The sequence below is a fragment of the Hemicordylus capensis genome, chromosome 16, assembly GCF_027244095.1.
Source record: "Hemicordylus capensis ecotype Gifberg chromosome 16, rHemCap1.1.pri, whole genome shotgun sequence".
Lineage (NCBI taxonomy): Eukaryota > Metazoa > Chordata > Lepidosauria > Squamata > Cordylidae > Hemicordylus > Hemicordylus capensis.
In genome coordinates this window covers 4568473-4590020 of record NC_069672.1, presented here as the reverse complement: position 1 = coordinate 4590020, position 21548 = coordinate 4568473, and the positions used below count along the sequence as shown (strand labels likewise).

Sequence of the window (21548 nt, the reverse complement as noted above, 5' to 3'; positions counted from 1 at the left end):
GGGCAGATTCAGGGACACATTTTAGTTGAAAAAAATGTTTCTAAACCATTAATCACCCCTGCTTACTGGGCAGAGAGGCACCTCCGCATGTGGTGCTTCTCTCGTGTTTAGCAGGGGGGAGCGACTGGCCCTGTCCACCCCCAGCAGGGTACCCTGTCCCCTCTGGTGACTGTTGCTGCTGGGGTCTATCTGATGTTTCTTTTTAGACTGTGAGCGCTTTGGGAACAGGGAGCCATCCTCTTCCTATTATTCTTTTTCCTTTGAGAAGCTTTCTGTTGAAAAGCAGTACAGTATATAAATAATAATATTAGAATAGTCTGTATTCTATTAATCAACTAAACTAGGGGTTCCCAACCTGTGGTATTCCAGATGTTGCTGAACTACAACTCCCATCACCCCCAGCTAGAATTTATTGTGTCTGGGGATGATGGGAGTTATAGTTCAGCTTCTGGAGGACCACCGGTTGGGGACCCCTGAACTAAATAGTTCACCCCTCACTCATCACCTTCTCAAAAGCCTTTTGTTACACTGTTAACTAGTCATGTGCCTATAAAACCCAAACTTTCTCAGAATTGTTGAGGAACAGCTGGTGTCTCTGTTCAAGTTTGGTATTGTCTATTTTTCTTCAGATATGCAGACAGATATGCAGACAGAATCTTGCAAATCATTACCATCCCATTTCCCAGAGGTTTCGTGCTCAGAAGAATCTCACGTTTTGATGAAGTAAGCAGCTGAATACTTACTCTGTTTCCTATTGTTGCTTTTTTGATACTATTTAATCAAAAGCTGTAAACAGAAAAGGGCCATATGGGAAGCAGAAGCACAATATCAGAGTCCCAAGTAGGAGGGATGATATAAGCCAAGTAGGTGGGATGATACAAGCCAAGTAGGAGGGATGGTATAAGCCAATTAGGAAGGATTATATGTTGTGGTGAATGCTGCCATTTATATCAGTAGAACCAATGCACCATCAGCCTTTCTTAAAAACAGCTGGATTTAAGGGTTTTTAAAATCCAAGTTCTACATATCGTATTTACCCAAATCGAAGACAACTCTACATTTAAGACAACCCTCTTAAAAAGTAGAGGTTAAATACAGGTTATACCCGCAGTTATTTGAAAGGAACAGGACTCTGAATGTAAGACGACCTCCTGATTTATAATGTCAAAAAACTTGGAAAAAACCTAGTTTTGGATTCACGTAAATACATTCTTAAGCTGAATGTATCAAGCTACATTATGGAAAATGAATTTTTCAATATTTATTTGTCTTGTGAACTCCAGGGAAGAATTAGTCGCTGCAAAGCAAGAGATCCTCTCCGGGCAGGCTGTCATTTCGGAATTAAAGAAAGAACTCTCAGAAGCCAGAGCCAGGATGTCCGATGTGATTGGTTTGTGAAATGGCATAATGTGACTTAACAAATCATTAGTTTAACATCTCCCATCCAGAAAAGCTTAAATAATAGGCAGTGATTCCGGAGAAGCCAGTCTTATTTCATTTATTTATTTATTTTTATTTAATGCATTTATATACCGCCCCAAACCAAAACCCTGCTGGATCAGGCCCAAGGAGGCCCATCTAGTCCAGCATCCTGTTTCACACAGTGGCCCACCACATGCGCTGGAAGCCCGCAGGCAGGAGTTGAGGGCATGTCCTCACTCCTGCTGTTACTCCCCTGCAACTGGTACTCAGAGGCATCCTGCCTTTGAGGCTGGAGGTGGCCGGTAGCCCTCCGACTAATAGCCCTTGATAGACCTCTCCTCCATGAAGTTATCCAAACCCCTCTTCAAGCCATCCAGGTTGTTGGCTGTCACCACATCTTGTGGCAGAGAATTCCACTAGTTGATTATGCGTTGTGTGAAAAAGTACTTCCGTTTGTTGGTCCTAGCTTTCCCAGCAATCAATATCATGGGATGACCCCTGGTTCTAGTGTTATGCGAGAGGGAGAAGAATTTCTCTCTATCCACTTTCTCCACACCATGCATGATTTTATAAATGTCTATCATGTCTCCCCGCAGTCGTCTATTTTCTAAACTAAAAAAAGCCCCAGGTGTTGTAGCCTTGCCTCATAAGGAAGGTGCTCTAGGCCCCTGATCATCTTGGTTGCCCTCTTCTGCACCTTTTCCAGTTCTACAATGTCCTTTTTTAGATGTGGTGACCAGAATTGTATGCAGTACTCATTGCGCAGTACGCAGTGTTTGCCAGCATGTGCCATGTGACCTGATTGTCTTATCTATATGGTACTATAGCAAAAAAACAACAACAACCCCACTCTGGACTCTCTTTGTGCAGGCGAGCTCAGTGAAAACCAAAAGGTGGAACTGGAGCAGAAGCAAAGTCTTGTCCACAGCCAAGCTCACGAACTCAGTGAGCTGCGAGAGAAGCTGTACAAGATGTCCCAGCTGGTAGACCAGAAGGATGCCGACCTCAAAACAGCCAGCGAAGAATTAAGGTAGGAGCTGCTTGAACTCAGAGAGAGAACCAGGGGTCACGATCCACAGCAATCCAGCCCTCAGACACCAAATCCAACAAATACTTTGATATCTGCTTGCTTAGAAGTTGAGGAAGCATTTTTTGTTTTTTGTTTTTTTTTAAAATCAGAAGTTTCTCTTTAACGATATGTTTCTGGAAATGTAATCTTGAGAACTCAGAGAATCATAGTAATTCGTATAGGACCATGACCCAATTAAAGAAAGTAGTTGATTGATTGTGAGTTTTAATTGATAGGGGTTGGTTAAACTTTTGAACAGCACTGAATGCACCTCTGAGAGACCTCAAAGGCCAAGTTGAAGATGGATCATCCTGGAAAGAATCTATCTACTGTATGTGGTCGCTAAGAGTCAACACCGACTTGATGGCACTTAATCAATCAATCAATCAAACAAACAAACAAACAGTTGAAGTGTGTAATTATTTAGCAAAGCACTGAGAGGAAGGTGCCCACTCCAGTTAGGGTTAGTGCAGAGTTTAGCTGTTGCAGTTCCTTTATTTTATTTTATTTATTTTTGTTTGTTTGTTTGACATATTTTAATACGGCCCAAAACTTAAGTCTCTGGGTGGCTTACAACAAAGCAAAGAGCAGAAAAAGGTTAAAACATTAGTTAAAATAAATGACAACAGAAGAATTAAAACATTAGTTAAAACAAAATAAATGATACAGAAAAAGGTAAAACATTACAACAATTTAGAATTTTACAACAATATTTTAAAACAATGTTAAAACTATTCAAACAATATTTAATTAAAAGCCTGGGTGAATAGATGCATCTTTAAAGACTTTTAAAAGATCTGAGCCACTGAGCCCCTGAGCCACTGAGCCCCTGGTGGCGCAGTGGTAAAACTGCCGCCCTGTAACCAGAAGGTTACAAGTTCGATCCTGACCAGGGGCTCAAGGTTGACTCAGCCTTCCATCCTTCCGAGGTCGGTAAAATGAGTACCCAGAATGTTGGGGGCAATATGCTAAATCATTGTAAACCGCTTAGAGAGCTCCGGCTATAAAGCGGTATATAAATGTAAGTGCTATTGCTATTGCAAAGTCATCAGAGATGGGGAGGCTCTTATTTCAGTAGGGAGAGCATTCCAAAGCTTCAGGGCAGCAGCGGAGAAGGCCCGTCCCCGATTAGCCACCAAATGAGCTGGTGGCAACTGCAGACAAACTTCTCCTGATGATCTCAGTGGGCGGTGGAAATACTTTAAGAATACGCATGGAGATTGTGGTGCAATCTAAACTAAATAGATTTATTACTTAAGTACATTTGAGATAGGAAAGAGCTATCTTATCCACTACATAATCAATAGGTAGGGGGAGAGAGATGCTTCCATTTATGCTCCCTAGGAGGAAAGGAAGAGGACTGACTCAGCTTAGGAAGTGCCTGAGCAGTCAAGGCAGGGGTCATAGAGCAGAGGCAAGCAGGGGCAGGTAAGGAGACCCTCACTAGCTGCCTCTACCCCCAGTGCCCCTAGTGGTCATTGGGATAATCGGTGCAAAAGGTTGAAGCACTGGAAGTCCATCTCCCACATAACTTGCATATGAAAACAAACAGTGGCTAACATTCAGAGCAAGGAAGCTGCACTCTTCTCTTGGAACTGTTGGGGCTGAGCCGCTGACTAGGAGGCACAAGGCTAGAAGCTGGCCCTGGGGGGACCAGGCAGCCAGGCGGGGCGCAGCCAGGGATCAAACCAGGAGCCGAAGGTCAGGAGCATGCCAGAGGTCAAGCCAAGCAGAGAGATCAAGGAGGTAAACAAGAGCAGCCGCGTGATCAGCAGCGCGGAGACCCTGAAACAGAGCAGGAAGGTCTGCTTCAAGTAGAAAGCCTTTTGTGCTCTTCCCGTCTGCAGGGAAGCCAGTCACAGGTGTCAGCGTGGGGCTTGTATGTTTCCCACACAGGACTTTTAACTCGCATCTCCAGAATGGTGTGCATTCATATATTGGCCAGATTTACCCCGAAGTCCCTGCGAGCTATTTGGGAGGACTTCACACACAATTTGGGTTTTGCATTGAGCATTAGAGTGTATCCAGATTTGTATCCAAGGTAAAAAACACACACACCACTTTTTGCATCGATTTTCTGGAGCAACTTTGAATTTGCAGTTATGCCTGCTGTGTGAAAAACGCCCAGGAACCTTTACACACAGGGCTCCTGTCCCGAATCTCCTTCAGAAGAGAGTGTGTGCGTTCACACACCAGCCAAAGTTGCCCCGAAGTCCCTTTGAGATTTTTGGACCCACTCCACACACAAACCAGGCTTTGTGATGCAAATTCTAGCTTATCTCAACGCATGTCCGGGTTTTTAAAATGCTGGTTTTAAGCGGCTTTTTCTGAAAACACCGGAGCAAATGGGAGAGGCACTGATTTAGAATCATTAGCATGATAAGAGGCATGCTGTCTTCAAAAATGCAGATCTAGCTCTGCAGGAACTCTCTTATCTCCCCCCTCCCATTGGCTAAAAGGAAAACGAGGGGCATGCCATGTGGACTTGTTTCAAAAGAAAACCGAGAGCAGAGGGGAGGGGCTCCTTCCCTCAATGCCACGAGTGTACTTTGAAGTGGCTTCGTTGAACGTTTACCCCGAAGCCTGAAGCCAAGTGCGAATAACTTCCAGGAGAATGGAAACCAGCTGCAGTGCAGCAGGTCTCCACAAGGGGCAGCAATAGGCAAAGGTGACCTCATTACTGTGACCACCCATGCAGCACTGAACTATGCAGTGATGGACATTTGAACAAATGCACCTGAACTGTGTCTGGACAAAACCTCCTTTGCTGGCAGCAGGTCACAGAGGGAAGATCCCAGATTCCGTCCAGGAATCTCCCAAGAAGCAGGGTTGGGAAACGCTTTCGGGGAGCTGCTACCAGTCAGTGCAGGCGTGGCTGAGGTGGAGGGACTGGCGGCCCAACTCCCTGCCTTATGACCTTGGCCCCAGTCAGCGTTAGTGGGCGGTTCTTGGCAGTGTTCCCTCTAACAGGGATTCCCAGATCTTGTTGACGACAACTCCCAGAAATCCTCAGTTGTGATGACTTTGGCTTGGGGGTTCTGGGAGTTGTAGTCATCAACATCTGGGAACACTGGTTCTTAGTTAGCTGGCTGCTAGTATCAGCAGTATGAACAAGGCATTACCTTTGGTCTCCTCCACCCACCAGTTCTTTTAGCCACTTATTTTGCTCTTGGGGGTACAGGAGCAGCAGAGAAAAACAGAGAGAGGTGAAGACCGAGGCAAAAGGCAAGCCAGTCAAATCTGAGAAAACTCTTCAGCACAAGAGTATCCAGACAATGAGCCCCTTGCCAGACGAGGACCCCACATCCAGTAAGGCAAGTGATCTTTGGAGTGAGTTAGAAACAGCCCTTCCTGTGAACAGCATCAAGATGTAAGTTTGTGCCAGAAACACAAGTGTGGGGGTGTGGGGGTCAGAACCAGGAAAGCCTATTGTTGCCCCAAGCCAAGTACCCCACTGGGCAGGAAACCTGGTGGCCAGCCTGGGTTTCCATTCCAGTATTGCCTCTCGAGGTGTCGTGGCTCACTCCACAGAGGAGCTATAGGTTCCTGGGTCTGACCCCATCCGCTTTGGGCACTTTGCGGCTCGAAGGGGATGATTAACCTCAACCCATGGCTCTTGTTTTTTGTTATAGGGTTCTGTCTTGAACCTGGCTGACCAGGGTGCGAAATGCAAAGGCTCCAGACACGAAGAAACCATCCTGCGCCAGAAAGACGCCCTGGCTGATCTCCGGAAAAGAGTCAGGATGCTAGAAAAACTTCACGCTTTGGGTGAGGGCGGTGCTAACTGGATCAGGGTTCCCAACTGGCCACAGTGGCGGAGGGTGGTGGGAGTAATAGGCCCACCACATCTTTTTCTGCCGGGTTTGAAGTAAATGGTTACGTCTTGGGAAGAGAGCTGGTCTTGTGGTAGTGAGCATGACTTGTCCCCTTAGCTAAGCAGGGCCCGCCCTGGTTGCATATGAATGGGAGACTAGAAGTGTGAGAACTGTAAGATATTTCCCTTAGGGAATGGAACCGCTCTGGGAAGAGCATCTCTGTTCCAAGTTCCCTCTCTGGCAGCATCTCCAAGGTAGGGCTGAGAGAGATATGTTCCTATGTCTCGAAGTGCAGCCATGCCGCAGCCCCAACAAGGCGGTCTCCTTGTCTTGTTCTCACAGGAGTAGAAGAGCAAGTCTCCGAGCCCCTGATAGTCCTAAAGAAAGGCCTCGTGGACAAGAGCGAGCGGAAGGCTGAGAACGAACCGGTGCTGTCGCTGATGGCAAGAGCCGACGTTAATACGGTACCCTGAAGCCTGTGTGGCGTTCTTGCATACTTTGTTTAGAAAACATGCCACCAGAAAGGAAATGTCTTCTTTCATGTGTCTGGGGTGTCGTTCCATATTTCATTGTCTTCTGAATAAGCTATCCTCCTCCTTCATGGTCTCTGTGGTCTTCATACTCGGGTTTTTGAAGGCCAGATAGCCACATTATGCACGGATGGTCCAGGAATATCTGGTCTGACACTTCTGGCGGTAGCCCCACCCCCAGGGCGTCAGCGATATTAACATGTGTGGTGGTTATGTGATGGATTGTGTGCCATTTTTATAATAGTTGTTGTAGCAGATTATAGCCTTTGTGTCAGAGCAAGCTCCCATGAGGGGAAGGAAAAATGCTGAATCATCCCCGCTGAGCTTTCTGGCAAAGACTACTCCTAAAGCATTCCTGTAATATTTGGTGGGTTCTAAAGCAGTGTCCCCTCTAACAGGGATTCCCAGATGTTGTTGACTACAACTCCCAGAATCCCCAATCAAAAGCCACTGCAGCTGAGGATTCTGGGAGTCGTGGTCAACAACATCTGGGAATCCCTGTTAGAGGGAACACTGTTCTAAAGACTGCCACCACCCCACACTTATCGACAGAGCTTAAACCATCACCACCACTGGGTCTGGGGTGGAATCCCAGGGAAACTTTCTTTTGCTATTGGAAAAGTACCAAAAAATCCTCCACATGCAAGCCTACATGTGATGAGAAAACTGGTAGTTTGTTGAACGTCTGAGGATGTGCTTGCACCAGAGTAAGACCCCCTTTCAGCCCCCACCTCTTTTCTTCTGAGTTAAAAACCCCACTTGGAGAGGCTTGTAAAAGAGAAGAACAAAAAGAAAAACAAGTTTATTCAAATGCTACACGCAGCTTCTGTCTGAGGCTCTCTCAGCTTTTAGTTACAGGTTAAAATACTCAGTAGGTTACAAGAATACTTCAAAAAGCACCCCAAATGATGTTGGGGTGGCACACTTTAAGAATTGTGGTTACCCAGTTGCAAGGAACAAGTATTTTTTAGATTGTCAGCCCTTTGGGGGCAGGGGTCCATCTTTTTGATTTATTATTTCTCTATGTAAACTGCTTTGGAAACGTTTGTTGAAAAGCGGTATATAAATATTTATTGTCGTCGTATGTAGGAAAATACAAAAGCACCATTAAAAGCTTACAGAGTCTTTCGCAATGCCCTGACTGGATGGTCAAAGGATAGTGTTTCTTAGTTTAGTTCTGTTACAGGTAAACAATCATAGAACAGTTTCAGGGATTTACAAAGCACTCACCAAAGAAACAGAAAGTCTAATGCAAAATCTGACTAAACAAACTTTCCCTAGACTAAATTTCCTGAAGCCAAAGTCCTGGCTTCCTCTGTCTTGAACTCACCAAATCCTGAATGAGAATTCAAGCCCCTGCAGTTCTGTCTTTCAAGAACTTCAGTCATCTTCCCTGGCCACATGAGTTCCTCTCTGCACCCCCAGCCCCGCTTCTTCTAACAAAGAAAAACTCCTTCTCCCACTAGCTCCCTAGGTCCCACCCACCTGGTGTGCTGATTGGATGAACCCTAGAGTTCACCATCTGAGATCTGAGTGGTGGCAGTGAAAAGATACCCTGAGGCACCGCGCCATATTCCATTGAATTCTTTTTTTAAAAAAATATTTTTATTTAAAATCACCAGACAATCATTACAATGCATTTATATTAAAAGAAGGAAAAAGAAGAAAAACAAGCCCAAACCTGTGACTACAAAACATTAGACACATAACACTCTACAATGTCGAGGTCATTCTTAAACAAATACATCTTTCCAAACTTGGATGAATTGGGTTGGCCCCTCCTTACCATTATTTTTATAATTCAAAAATCATAATAGATCCTGCCAAATCATAATAAAAGATTGAGATGGAATTATACCTTTTCAGATATTTAAGGAATAAATCAGTTTTTTGGCTGTTGCAGTGTACCAGAATTTGTTGTACTATTTTTCTATGGATAACACTCCCTCTTTCTATGTTTAGCTATGATCAGTCTAGCTGCTATCAACATAAAGGGCAATAAATCTTTAGGTTTTAGTGTCTCTAGATCTCCTGGGGGGGGAAACAACCTAACAATGCCAAGAGGGGATCTAGCCAGATCTGTTGGTCAGTGATTTTCACCATCTCTATAAAAACCATTTTCCAGAAATTTCTAACTCTTGGATAAGTCCACCTATTTCATTGTATTCTAAACAAGTTGTCCTTTGGTCTCAGCTTCAAAGCAGGATTTCCAGCAAAGATCCCAATGTGACTATAGAGAGGACGGCAAAGCTGGAAATGGCGGATGCTTTAGACCTCAGTGAAAACATGGTATGGAGGCCAGGGCTGGGTTAAAGCGTTTGTGGGAGGGCAGGGGAGGTGAGGCAGTGAGCTGGATCTACCGTGAGTTACAGGTCACCAGATCTGAGACTGGGAGCAGGGGTAGGGATTTTCCCCTTTTATGACACTCCCACCACACCCAAGTGGGAGTCCACACTGTGACTGCTGCCAATGGCCATGGACGTTGTGGACCTGTAACAGAAAAGATGTGGGTAACTGAAGATGTGGAACTTTCCCAGGTTGGCATTGGCCTCCATCATGGCTCTCTTGGCTCCCTTCCCCCAGTACCTCAGCCTGATTCAGGACCTTGCCAGTCTGATGAACGTGAAAGATCTGAAGGGTATGCAGACCCTGAAGCACCTTCGCCCGGATGAAAGGGAGAAGGTGGGGATGCAGCGGCAGAAGGACCTGGAGCTGCTCTTTGACAAGATCAGCAAGCTGAAGAGTCGGATTGAGAGGAAAGATGGGATCCTGAAGGAGTACGAGAGAGACGTCGGCCAGTTCAGGTACAAACCCACACAGGGCACCTCCCGTATGAATTTGCCTGTTGGAGTCACTGTCGGAAGTTCTTCTCCCTGCCCTTGGCAATGAGGCAGGTGATGGCTAGCTAGAGACAGGGCCTTTTCTGTAGTAGCACCCCGTTCCCTGGCACACTTAGCACACTTTTAGGCAACAGGCTAAAACTGTTTATTTGCCTGGAGCTTTCCTGGGCAGCAGGCTTTACTGCTGGTTTTCTGCTCAGCTTTACTGCAAATTTGAAGTTGCCCCAAAAACCCCGCAGCAAAAAGTGGATTCCGCCCCCCACTCCATATATAAATCAGGCTACACTCTAACGTGTGATGAAAAACCCAAATTGTGTGTGAAGTGCTCTCCAACAGCTCGCAGGGAATTCTGGGTAAATTTGGCCAATATGTGAATTCACTCCCTCCATTCTAGAGGAGATGTGAACTAAAAGCCGAGTGTAAAAAAACTTCCTGGACTTTTAATGAGAACAGTTTTCATGTTGCAGATTTATTATGTCTAATGCTGCAGATTTATTTTGCTGGGGTTCCTTCCTTCCTTCCTTCCTAACTTCCTTCCTTCCTTCCTTCCTTCCTTCCTTCCTCTTGTTTGCCAGGCTGGATTTAAAAAAATTTTTTTTCGCACAAACCAGGTGTCAGTTTCCCAGTCTTAAAAAGAAGTGTTTCCAACCGGTCTGTTTCATTTCTTGCCTTGCTTAGGGTCAACGCACTTGCTCTGCAAGCGAGCCAGTCCGAAATGGCCAAATTATCCGACAGGATCTACCGAGAAGCTGAAGAGAACACTTTGCTCAAGGAAGCTTTGGAGAGGACGAAGTTTCAGCTGACCCAGGAGAAGAGGCTGAACAGGGCTATTAAGCAGCACAGGGTAAGCACAGCCTCAGCTGGATGGAGAAGCAGGATAGGAGCAGCAGCCAGGGCAGAGAGCTGCAGGAAGAGCATCTGCCTGCTTGCATGCAGAAGGTTCCAAGCAGAAGGTCCCAGGTTCCCTCCCTGGCAGCATCTCCAAGATAGGCCTGAGAGAGACTCCTGCTTGCAACCTTGGAGAAGCTGCTGCCAGTCTGTGAAGACAATACTGAGTTAGGCAGACCAAGGGTCTGACTTGGTAGAACCCCCGTGAATAGCGGGGTTCTCCTGTATCTTACAGTTATTTCTGCACAGATTTATAAACTCAGTATGATAAACAATTGTGTAGCCATATTAGTGTATTTTTCTCTTTTGCCTAAGTCTTGCACTGCCCATGCCCCAAAGCAAGACTGGCCGTTTCTCCTGCTAATTCCCTCTAGAGACATGCAGAGGAGAAGAGGAGTGAGCTTTCAGCCTGTTACACCTGCAGCCTGAAATTTGGGGGGATAGAAAGGTAGGAAGATCTTTAGTGCAGTAAATTCTCAACCGTTTTGGAGAGACCCCGCCCTTCTGTGCCACCCCCTGCCCCGTCAAGACTGCCCCCTTTGCCTTTCCTGCCTCTCCTCTCACTCGCAGCAAGAGAAACCAACGGATCTATCCGCTGGCCTCCCCCTGCTGCCTTCAACTTCCCTGGCTGCCGCCGCCATTCTGAGATGGGAGGACGGTGTGGGGAGATGACCACTGAGAAGGACGTTAGACACATTCGCATTTAAACTTCACCAAGCATCTATGAGTTTTTGAAGATTTTTTATTTTTATTGTGGCGACGGGGGTGGGGAGAGAAAGAGAAGGAAGAATGTATTGGATGAAGCCCAGCAGGATCAGTAGCCCAATCAAGGCAGCAAGGAGGTTTGTGTGGGTGAACAGGGACGGGGGGGGGCGTGATGGGCTGTCCAACCAACCTCACCCCCCCCCCCGAATATTTATATACCACTTTTCAACAAAAGTTCCCAAAGAGAAACCACTTTGGAAACTTTTGTTGTAAAGCGGTATAGAAATATTCATCATATTTGTATGTAGTGCAGACAGCTCTGCTGCAGGAGTGGTAGCGTTATTGTCAGGGGGTGGGGCTTGGTGCCATCAGATAGGGAGCGGGGCTTGGGGTACCAGGGCCTATTTTGGCCCAGGGCACCAAAACCGCTTGAGCCAGCCCTGCTTATACGCGCCTTTTTATACTCTCGTCCAAACCCGTTCCAACTCTTCCCAACCCACGCCACCCCTTCCCGCGACAAAGTGCTCCGTCTGAGCACCACCCTGGAGACGGTTGCCTTGACAACCGTCGGTCCAGGGATGCTCTTGCAGCTTCCTGCACTACACAAAGGGTTGGACTGGAAGATCCTCTACAGTCCCTTCCGACTCTGGAATGCTACCATTGTTGACGACGACAACTCTTTATATACGGCTTTTCAGCAAGAGTTCCCCAAGCGGTTTACATGGCTATACATAAACAAAATGGCTTCGTGTATTGTTCTTTAGCACCAACGATTGCCTGTCTTTACCTCTGGATTGGCAAACTGTATGAAGCTGCCTTATTTCGCTTCATGTCCTTGGTCCAGCTAGCTCAGTATTGGCAGCGGCTTCTCCAAGGTTTCAGGCAAGAGTCCCTCACATCCCTACCTGGAGATGCTGCCAGGGATTGAACCTGCGACCTTCTGCTTGTAGAATAAAAGCTCTACCACTGAGCTAGGTCCAATCCCCAAAGTGTTTGTGGTTTGCTTTGTAAGTCAGGGAATGCTGCAGATAGGCTAAATTAATTATTTGCCTTGTTCTTCATCACAAGAGATGTTGGGGAGAGAGCCACATCCGAACGATTGTTTTCAAGATATATAGGACCAGCTTGCTGTTTGACAGAATTATGACAAAATCACATTACGTGTTTTCATTTGCAGTATATATACTATTACAAATAACATTACATATATTTGAGCTAGCACAATAAAAAAATGTAACTCATCTAAAGGAATATTCTGCCCATATCTGTTATACCAGTAAGTGACTTGTAGGAACATAGGAAGCTGCCTCCTATGGAGTCAGACCCAGACTGGCAGCGGCTTCTCCAAGGTTGCAGGCAGGAGTCTCTCTCAGCCCTGTCTTGGAGATGCTGCCGGGGAGGGAACTTGGAACCTTCTGCTCCTCCCAGAGCGGCCTCTATCCCCTAAGGGGAATGTCTTAACAGTGCTCACATGTAGACTCCCATTCCCAGGCCTCAGATACCAAACATCTAAAGCATCAAGTAAAATCAACCAACTGCTATACATGGACAATCTGAAGTTGTATGGAAAGTCCCAGTCAGAAATTGAATCACTGCCAAACACTGTCCGTATATTCAGTAGTGATATAGCAATGGAGTTTGGACTAGACAAGTGTGCTGCATTAATAATGAAAAGAGGAAAAATAAGAAAAACAGAAGGAATAGAACTGCCCAATGGAAGCAAGATCAAGAACCTGGAAGAGAAAGAACCTTACAAATACTTGGGCATTCTCCAGGCTGATAACATCGCACACACTGAAGTTAAAAGAAAAATTGGAAGTGAATACATCGTGAGAGTTAGAATAATCCTCAAGTCCAAACTCAATGGCGGGAACACCATACAAGCCATAAACACCTGGGCTATACCTGTTATCAGATACACTTCAGGAATAATAGACTGGACCCAGGCAGAGCTAGAGACGCTGGATCGTAAGACCAGGAAAATCATGACAATCAGTCATGCTCTGCACCCTCGCAGTGATGTAGATAGGCTCTACCTCCCTCACAGCTCAGGTGGAAGAGGAATGCTGCAAGTCCATCAAACAGTAGAGGAGGAGAAAAGAGGCCTTGAAGAATATATCAAGGACAGTGAAGAAGATGCACTTAAAATGGTCAATAACGAGAAACTATTAAACACCAATGAAAGAAAGCAGGCCTACAAGAAAGAACAAGTCAAGAACCGAGCAGAAAAATGGGAAAATAAGCCACTGCATGGTCAATATTTGCACAATATAAGTGGAAAATCAGACATCACCAAGACCTGGCAATGGCTTAAGAATGACAACTTGAAGAAAGAAACAGAGGGTTTGATACTGGCTGCACAAGAACAGGCACTAAGAACAAATGCAATCAGAGCAAAAGTCGAAAAATCCACAACAAACAGCAAGTGCCGCCTTTGTAAAGAAGCTGATGAAACCGTGGACCACCTAATCAGCTGTTGTAAAAAGATGGCACAGACTGACTACAAACAAATGCATGACAAGGTAGCAGGGATGATACACTGGAACATCTGCAAAAAATACAAGCTACCTATAGCCAAGAAGTGGTGGGACCATAAAATTGAAAAATTTGAAGAAAATGAATATATAAAAGTATTATGGGACTTCCGACTACAAACAGACAAACATCTTCCACACAATACACCAGATATCACTGCAGTCGAGAAGAAAGAAAAACAAGTCAAAATAATCGACACAGCAATACCAGGGGATAGCAGAATAGAAGACAAAGAAATAGAAAAAATCACCAAATACAAAGATCTACAAATTGAAATTGAAAGGCTGTGGCAGAAGAAGACCAAAATAATCCCAGTGGTAATTGGCGCCCTGGGTGCAGTCCCAAAAGACCTTGAAGAGCACCTCAACACCAGAGGGGCCACAGAAATCACCATCAGCCAGTTACAAAAAGCAGCTTTACTGGGAACAGCCTATATTCTGCGACGATACCTATAACAACAGCAACAACATTGACAATAAAATTCAGCCATTCTAGGTCCTTGGGAAGGACTCGATGTCTGGATAAAACAAACCAGTCAATAACACCTGTCTGACTGTGTAAATAAATAAATAAATAAATAATAAATTAATAATATAATATTGATGACACTTCAAGCCAAATCTCCTGATGACCTCTCCCAGCAGCTTCATGTAGATGTTAAACAGCATAGGGGAAAGAATGGAACTCTGCAGAATCTCAACGCAAAACTGCCAAGGGGTTGAGCAATAGTCCCCCGGGCATCACCTTTTGGGAACGGGCCACCTCCAAGCAGTGCCTCCCACACCTAACTCGGCCAGCCTGTCCAAAAGGATACCATGGTATTGAAAGCCGCTGAGAGATCCAAGAGAATTAACAGGGTTGGACTCCCCCATCTCTCTCTCTACATAGTTCATTCCCCAGGGCGACCAAAGCAGTCTCTGTTCCAAAGCCAGGCCTGAAACCTGATTGAAATGGATCTAGATCGTCCGTTTCCTCCAAGAGTGTCTGCAGCTGGTCAGTCACAAGACACTCAAGCACCTTGCCCAGGAAGGGAATATTGGCCACAGGCCTATAGCTGATTACCTCCTCTGTGTCCGGACTGGGTCTCTTTAGGAGTGGTCGAATAATCGCTTGCTTCAGTGAAGCTGGGACCAGTCCCTCTTTCAATGAGGCGTTTAGAACCTGCTGGACCCAGCTAAAAATTCCCTCCCAACTAGAATTAATAAGCCAAGAAGGGCAAGGGTCAAGCACGCACTTGGTTGGCCGAACCCGACTAAACACCTTGACAACATCCTCGGGGACCACATCCTTGAGGAAACTAAAGAAGGCAGAGGAAGAAACGTGTTTGTTTTAAAGTATGGTACTGTGGAAGATGTCTGTAGGCTTGGGAGAGAGTGGGGGAGTGTAAATAACTGGGATATAGTGGTATAGAAAATCAGACTCGGAATCACAGAGCTGGAGGAATCAAAAGACATCTAGGGTAGCCCCCCACTCCCCCTTGCTGTGGGCAGGATGCCTTCCCATTGCCCCAAACATTGCTGAGCTCAGCTAAGCAACCCTAAATGCTCATGGGCTGGAGCCTCATGCTCCGCCCACCCCAGTGAAAAGGAAAAACCAACAGATGCATGTTGTTATTTCTATTAACGGACTAATGCACAAAATTCCCCAGCTCAATCAGGAAGGATTATGGAGCCGTATAACAAAATCTGATTAGCTTCTTTGCAGAAATGATTAGGGGACCGGACAGGGGGCAAGGCGGCCAGCGCTGGTCCGCTCGACAGTTGAAGCCCTGGGCTGCGGAGAGCAGGGCAGGGGAGATGAGGACACCTGCTAGGGTGGTTGGAGAAATTGGGCTGCATGGAAGCACTCTGGGGAAGAGAGGAGAGGTGGGATGGTCTTCCCTTCCCATTTTTGCTTGCAACCTGGTGTATGGGTGAGGTTTTCCAAAATGGCAGACCAAAAACGGAGAGTCTCGGAATGAGCTAAATCAACTCACTTCAGCAGATTCTGTCACTGAGCAGGAGCTGGACTAGGGTCCCTTCCAACTCTAACATTCTATCATTTGAATTCACCTTACAAAGCTAAATTTCTCTTTGGTGGCTCTTTGGTGGAAATCACAGCAATCGGATGTGCAGACCTCCTGCGTATTTGGGTCATAATTGACCCCAGAGGAGTACAAAAATATGTGAAATGTTTTCCCCCAACTGGTGCAGTGTTCCATCTGTAAAGGGCTGGCCATTCGGCGATATTCCAGCTCAACCTCTGTGTGTCTGTGTCTTTTTCAATTTGAAAATTTCATCAGAATGATGGTGGGGTCGGTCATCAATCAAAGTGAGCCGGACAAATGAAGAACTGCATGTCCAGGGGTCCTGGAATTTCTAACTACAATATTATTTAAATCCTTATTTAACAGCACAGCTTTATGCTGGTGTAGCAATTAAGAGGCTTTTTAGCTATACAAATGCTCATCACCATCATCATCCATACCTCCACTTGGTTTTGAGTTGCAGGGGAAAGTGCATAAGTAAAATGTCAGGGGCCAGTGAGACTCTACAGTTTTAACTCTGGGGGTCATTCCAGATCAGAGATCTTATTCCTGTATAATTGTTACTCTGTAATGTTGCCACTGATCTTTAATTATGGTATTGTAATTCTAGCCGCTGGAGCAGTAAAGCCTTCACTGCTGATCACGGAATGTTCACAGATGTTCTAACTGCTCAATGAGTGACACTTATCATGCCAGTGGTTTGCTGCTTTAGTGGAAAAAGTGAAAACCAGTTTTTGTCTAGGGAAAAGAATTGCAAAGGACAGGAGGAGCTCAGAATGAAGACTCAAATCTGGAATGATGAGTAGGAAGAGGTCCCATGAGGCAGGGGAGAGAAGGAAGAGGGAACCCAGAGAATGGCTGAGGAAAGAGAGCAGAGAAGACACTGTACTGAAGTACAGAAAGTTCAGGCCAGAGAAGATGGAGATGTAAAGAAAAGGAGGATCCACTGGGAGTTGAGGAAAGGATGAGATTCTGGGGCTTTTTTAAAAAAAATGCTGCCTATTGGGGCCCAGAGCATAGTCTGAAGGTACATGCTAGTTGTGCCTAGATGGGAATCTCATGTACGCCACTTTGCAATCCACCAAGGAAGAAAGGCTGCATATAAACAAACGTCTTGCCAGGGAAATTGGCTGGAGGCTGAGGCCCTTTTTCTAACTTTGGGCCCCTTGAAATCGTTCAATCTGGATTCGTAAGATCTCTTTTTTCGGACTCCTAGATGCATTCCTAATGCAGCCCTAAGATTGGAGGCTGGGCTGGTTAGAATCAAGGCCAAAGTTTGGATAGCCATCCTGACCGCATGGTTAAGGGTAAATTTAATTCCCATTGGTCTGATTTCCCTAATACTGACTGATAACTATTGTTCAAACTGGTGGAAGAGTATTACCTGTAAATTGCTTTCATGTGGCCTTTCGCCTGAGCATCTATTATCTTCAGGATTTGAAAAGGCCAAGGATATTATTAAACAACGGGTCTGAGATATGGAGTTCCAGAATGATTTAAACCGAACTTCAAATATTTATTGACCTCTTAGAGAGACCTTGAGATCCTCTCCAGCTGCTTTTTTATCAACACTCACTCTCTTTTAATACCGATGGCTGGGCCTTTTCTAGATCCCGTCTTAATGCCCCTCGGCATTTCTAGAGGTCAGGTATCGTAATATTCCAGTTTCCCAACGGCTATGTCCACGTGGCTCTGGTGATACGGAGTCGATTGCCTATGTCCTTTCGTGGTGTGCATTTTATCTTGCGCCATATATTCTGGTCTAGGATCATCATAATAAAGTAAAGCTAACAAGCTGGCCAGAGGCTGAGAACTAGGGTTGTGCACAAAACCACCTGGCCCTCCAAAATGGCCACTGCACCAGGGAATAGGCCTGGAAAGGGCCGAAGACGCCCGAAACGAGCAATTTCTAGTAGAAGGAAGGCCGGCGGGGGGGGAGTGGGAACCACCATGGACCCCTCCCACCACCTTCTAGAAACCCCCTGAGGGAGGTAAGTTAAAAAAGAAAAAACCCTAACCTGTGGAGAGAACTGGGGGGCGGGGTGTTCGGTTCAGGGTCGAGCTTAACTGGGGTTGCTTTGGCTCGACCCCGAACCTTCGAACCGAACCAGTTCAATGTTGAACCGGTTCGGATTTGAGCCAGTTTGCACACCCCTACTGAGAACCTAAGTCAAACACCCTAATGAAGCAGACACGGAGTTTTATCAAATTTAAAAAGTAAAATACTTACGGTAGCTAATTTAAAAGGGTCCTATTACTGTCAGGATGATGGCCGTGTCACAAGCACAAAGACTGGAACACAGATGTGCATGGCCTTTCGTGAGCTCCAGATGTATTTTGTTAAAATATTACCCAAACTTTTGATCCAGGGGCCCTCAAATAAATAAATAGATAGATAAATGGGTGCATGCGCGCATGCCTGTGTACACACGCACACACGCATACACTCTTACTGCGTCTTCCCCTCTGTATTTTGCAGACATCTGCCCCAAAGAAGGCATTGCCTGAAAATCAGAAGACCGTGGAGAGACTAGTGCAAGACTCTAAGAAGGGAGCAGACCGCCGTGTCTCCACGAAGGAGGCCCACTTTCCAGATCCCTCTGCTGACTAGGCATAATCCTGTTACCTGCTTGCCTGGTTCTGTACATGTGAGAAATACTGCAACTTTTTATAAAACATGCCATGGTTTTATAAGAGTGAGTGTGTGTGTGTGTACACACAAGACTTTCTTACTGTGTTCTTTCTTCTCTTCACTGTTAGCAAAGTTCTGAAATTCAACACAAATATATTTATGAATTCTTCAGAATACTCAAACAGGCGTTAAAGGGGTCTTTTGGGGGACGAGGTGAGTGGGAAAAGAGATGGGTCCAGCCTGCCTTGGATCAGGAATCCCTGCCTTCTAGAATCATGGGCCCGATTCACTGGTGCATGTTCATCACGGGATTCTTGCTTCACAAAGTGGTTGCTTGCATGTATGAAATGGGGCGTCATAGTTCTCTCCCCAGTTTCTTCCTTAAGCTGGGGGAATTTTGTGCATTTTGACCTGACCTGCCAAAACATCCACTTGGACAGCAAATTTATATGTATTATAAATTGTAGAATCGTACAGTAATAGATCATATGAAGTAAACATGCTGACAAAACATAAGAGATACTAAACAACATCCAATTAATATCCCAGAGACGTTTGAGGCGTAAGGTTGTAAAAGAATTTGGAAGTGTTGTATCATAAGAGAATATTTGAAGTTCGCTAAGAGGATTTATTCCAAGTCTTTTCCCCAACATAGTTCTGAAGTTACAATGGAGATATCGTTGATGTTCATGGGAGACGATACAAACTCCTACATGGACACTTGAAAAAGTAGTTCAAAACAGCTTATTACAGGGTTAAGAACAGAACAACAGCCCTGCTGGATCGGGCCCAAGGATGCCCATCTAGTCCAGCATCCTGTTTCACACAGTGGCCCACCAGATGCCACTGGAAGCCAGAGGCAGGAGCTAAAAGGGGCATGCCCTCTCTCCTGCTGTTACTCCCCTGCAACTGGTACTCAGAAGCATCCTGCCTCTGAGGCTGGAGGTAGCCTTTAGCCCTCCGACTAGTAGCCCTTGATAGACCTCTCCTCCATGAAGTTATCCAAACCCCTCTTCAAGCCATCCAGGTTGTTGGCTGTCACCACATCTTGTGGCAGAGAATTCCACAAGCTGATTATGTGTTGTGTGAAAAAATACTTCTGTTTCTTGGTCCTAAATTTCCTGGCAATCAATTTCATGGGATGACCCCTGGTTCTAGTGTGATGGGAGAGGGAGAAGAATGGAGAGCCAGCGAGGTGTAGTGGTTAGAGTGCTGGACTAGGACCGGGGAGACCCGGGTTCAAATCCCCATTCAGCCATGAAACTTGCTGGATGACTCTGGGCCAGTCACTTCTCTCTCAGCCTAACCTACTTCACAGGGTTGTTGTGAAAGAGAAACTCAAGTATGCAGTACACCGCTCTGGGCTCCTTGGAAAAAGAGTGGGATATAAATGTAATAATAATAATAATAATAATAATAATAATAATAATAATAAATTTATCTCTATCCCCTTTCTCCACACCATGCATGATTTTATAGATTGCTGTCATCAACATATCTCATGGATTACATAGTTCTTTTGACTGGTAGTTGTTCAGTGTATCTTATGTTTTGTTAGCATTTTTACTTCTTATGATCTATTATTATTACTATATGATTCTATAATTTATAATATAGTCAAAGTTTATGTATTTCATTTCTCATGCTCCCCCCACTTCATTTATTGTATCATTAAATCTGTGGAGTTGTGATAAGAATCTCAGATTCACCTTGGGCCGTGAACCAGGCCATTGTCAAGAACCTTTCTGGATTCTTCCAGCGAAGTTTGGTTTTCTTTACTGTCCTTTTTTCAAGCTATTCCCCAGTGTGCGCATGCGCTAGCTCACTCTCGCAGTCTCTCCCAGGGTTCATTTCAGGACAAGAAAGGACCTTGCACGTCTGCTATCTCGGAACATTTTGCAACAGGCAGTGCCCATCTGTTCCACGGGAGCTGGTTGGCTGCACTCCTTCCCTGTGGAACTCGGGAGTAATTTTCTCACATTCCTCTTCTTTAATTGTACCCTCCATCAATAACGGTTAGCTGGTCTGCGTCGTCCCCGCCTTCCACTGAGCTGACCTTGCCGGGAGCGTATTTGTCTCCAAGCTCCCAGAAATTTCCTCTTCCTCTCTTGCTCCAGATGAGCTCAGCAAGCTGTCTTGATAATCCCATTTGAAACGTTGGCTGCTAATTGTGCCTTCTCATGCAGCAAACCGTTGTGTTAATTTTTAAAAAGCACAATTGCATTCACACAGTTTCCTCCTCTCCCCCACAACCGTTCCCAGCAATCCATCCAAAAGGACACTTCAAGTCCCCACCTTTGGTTCTCTCCCACTCCTGCCTCTGTTAGGCAGGAGTTTTTTTAAATAAGAAATTACTGGCTTCTCCAAACTGCCATGTGGAGCCAGCCTATTATCATCCTTGGTGTTGTCAAAATACCCAGTAGCAAGCACAAATCAATGCTCTCCAAAGAATGCCTCCTGCCAGAAATCTCAAAATACAGGGCCTGGATTAAGAACGTTCTACTAAATATTGAAAGCAGTTGTTTAATAGAGCAGTCTCCATCTGGGCCTGGATCTGTGTGGGTACAAATCTAAGCGCTACGTGGTTGCCAAGGGATCAGGCACTTCATCCTTCATTCGCACAAGTGGCAGTGGAGTTATCAATGACCGTAAATTTAATAACATAAAGGAGTTACAATTTCTCACTTAGAAGTCAGCATCAGCAAAGACATCTCCCACCTCATAGGCCCAGGATGACCCTTGTCTCCAGCTGCTCCACCACTCAGGGACTCTCCTCAAAGGAGGAGAGCTGGTCTGGGCACTTTCCAGCTTACCCACTCAACAGCAGCAAAATGTTTTGGAATGTGATTCGGTTTTGAATTGCATTCAAAACGTAGATAGCAAAGTGCCCAGCAGGGGGAGCACTCTCACAAAAACGAACCTCCAGAAAACACAGCAACCTTTTTATGCTGGAGGTACAATGTTACAGCAATAAATCACAGCCAGGGGCGTAACTGCTATTGGGCAAGGGGGAGACATTTGTCTCGGGGCCCACTGCCTTGAGGCCCCCCCTAGAGGCAAGTCACATGATCGTCGTCCCGGCTTCA

General features: G+C 45.6%; 1 protein-coding gene across 10 annotated transcripts in view; it reads left to right on the top strand.

Annotated features, from left to right (window-relative positions):
* Window positions 1–18524, top strand: part of FHAD1 (forkhead associated phosphopeptide binding domain 1) — a 74066-nt gene extending 55542 nt beyond the window's left edge. For all 10 annotated transcript variants that reach the window (XM_053281274.1, XM_053281275.1, XM_053281279.1 and 7 more), the window contains 10 exons: window positions 630–723; window positions 1284–1390; window positions 2293–2452; window positions 5673–5805; window positions 6124–6259; window positions 6649–6770; window positions 9030–9125; window positions 9420–9640; window positions 10355–10520; window positions 18310–18524. In XM_053281274.1, the coding sequence (XP_053137249.1) occupies window positions 630–723; window positions 1284–1390; window positions 2293–2452; window positions 5673–5805; window positions 6124–6259; window positions 6649–6770; window positions 9030–9125; window positions 9420–9640; window positions 10355–10520; window positions 18310–18441 (1367 nt within the window). In that variant the 3' untranslated portion in view covers window positions 18442–18524. The remainder of the gene's footprint in view (window positions 1–629; window positions 724–1283; window positions 1391–2292; window positions 2453–5672; window positions 5806–6123; window positions 6260–6648; window positions 6771–9029; window positions 9126–9419; window positions 9641–10354; window positions 10521–18309) is intronic.
* Window positions 18525–21548: the final 3024 nt, after the last annotated feature.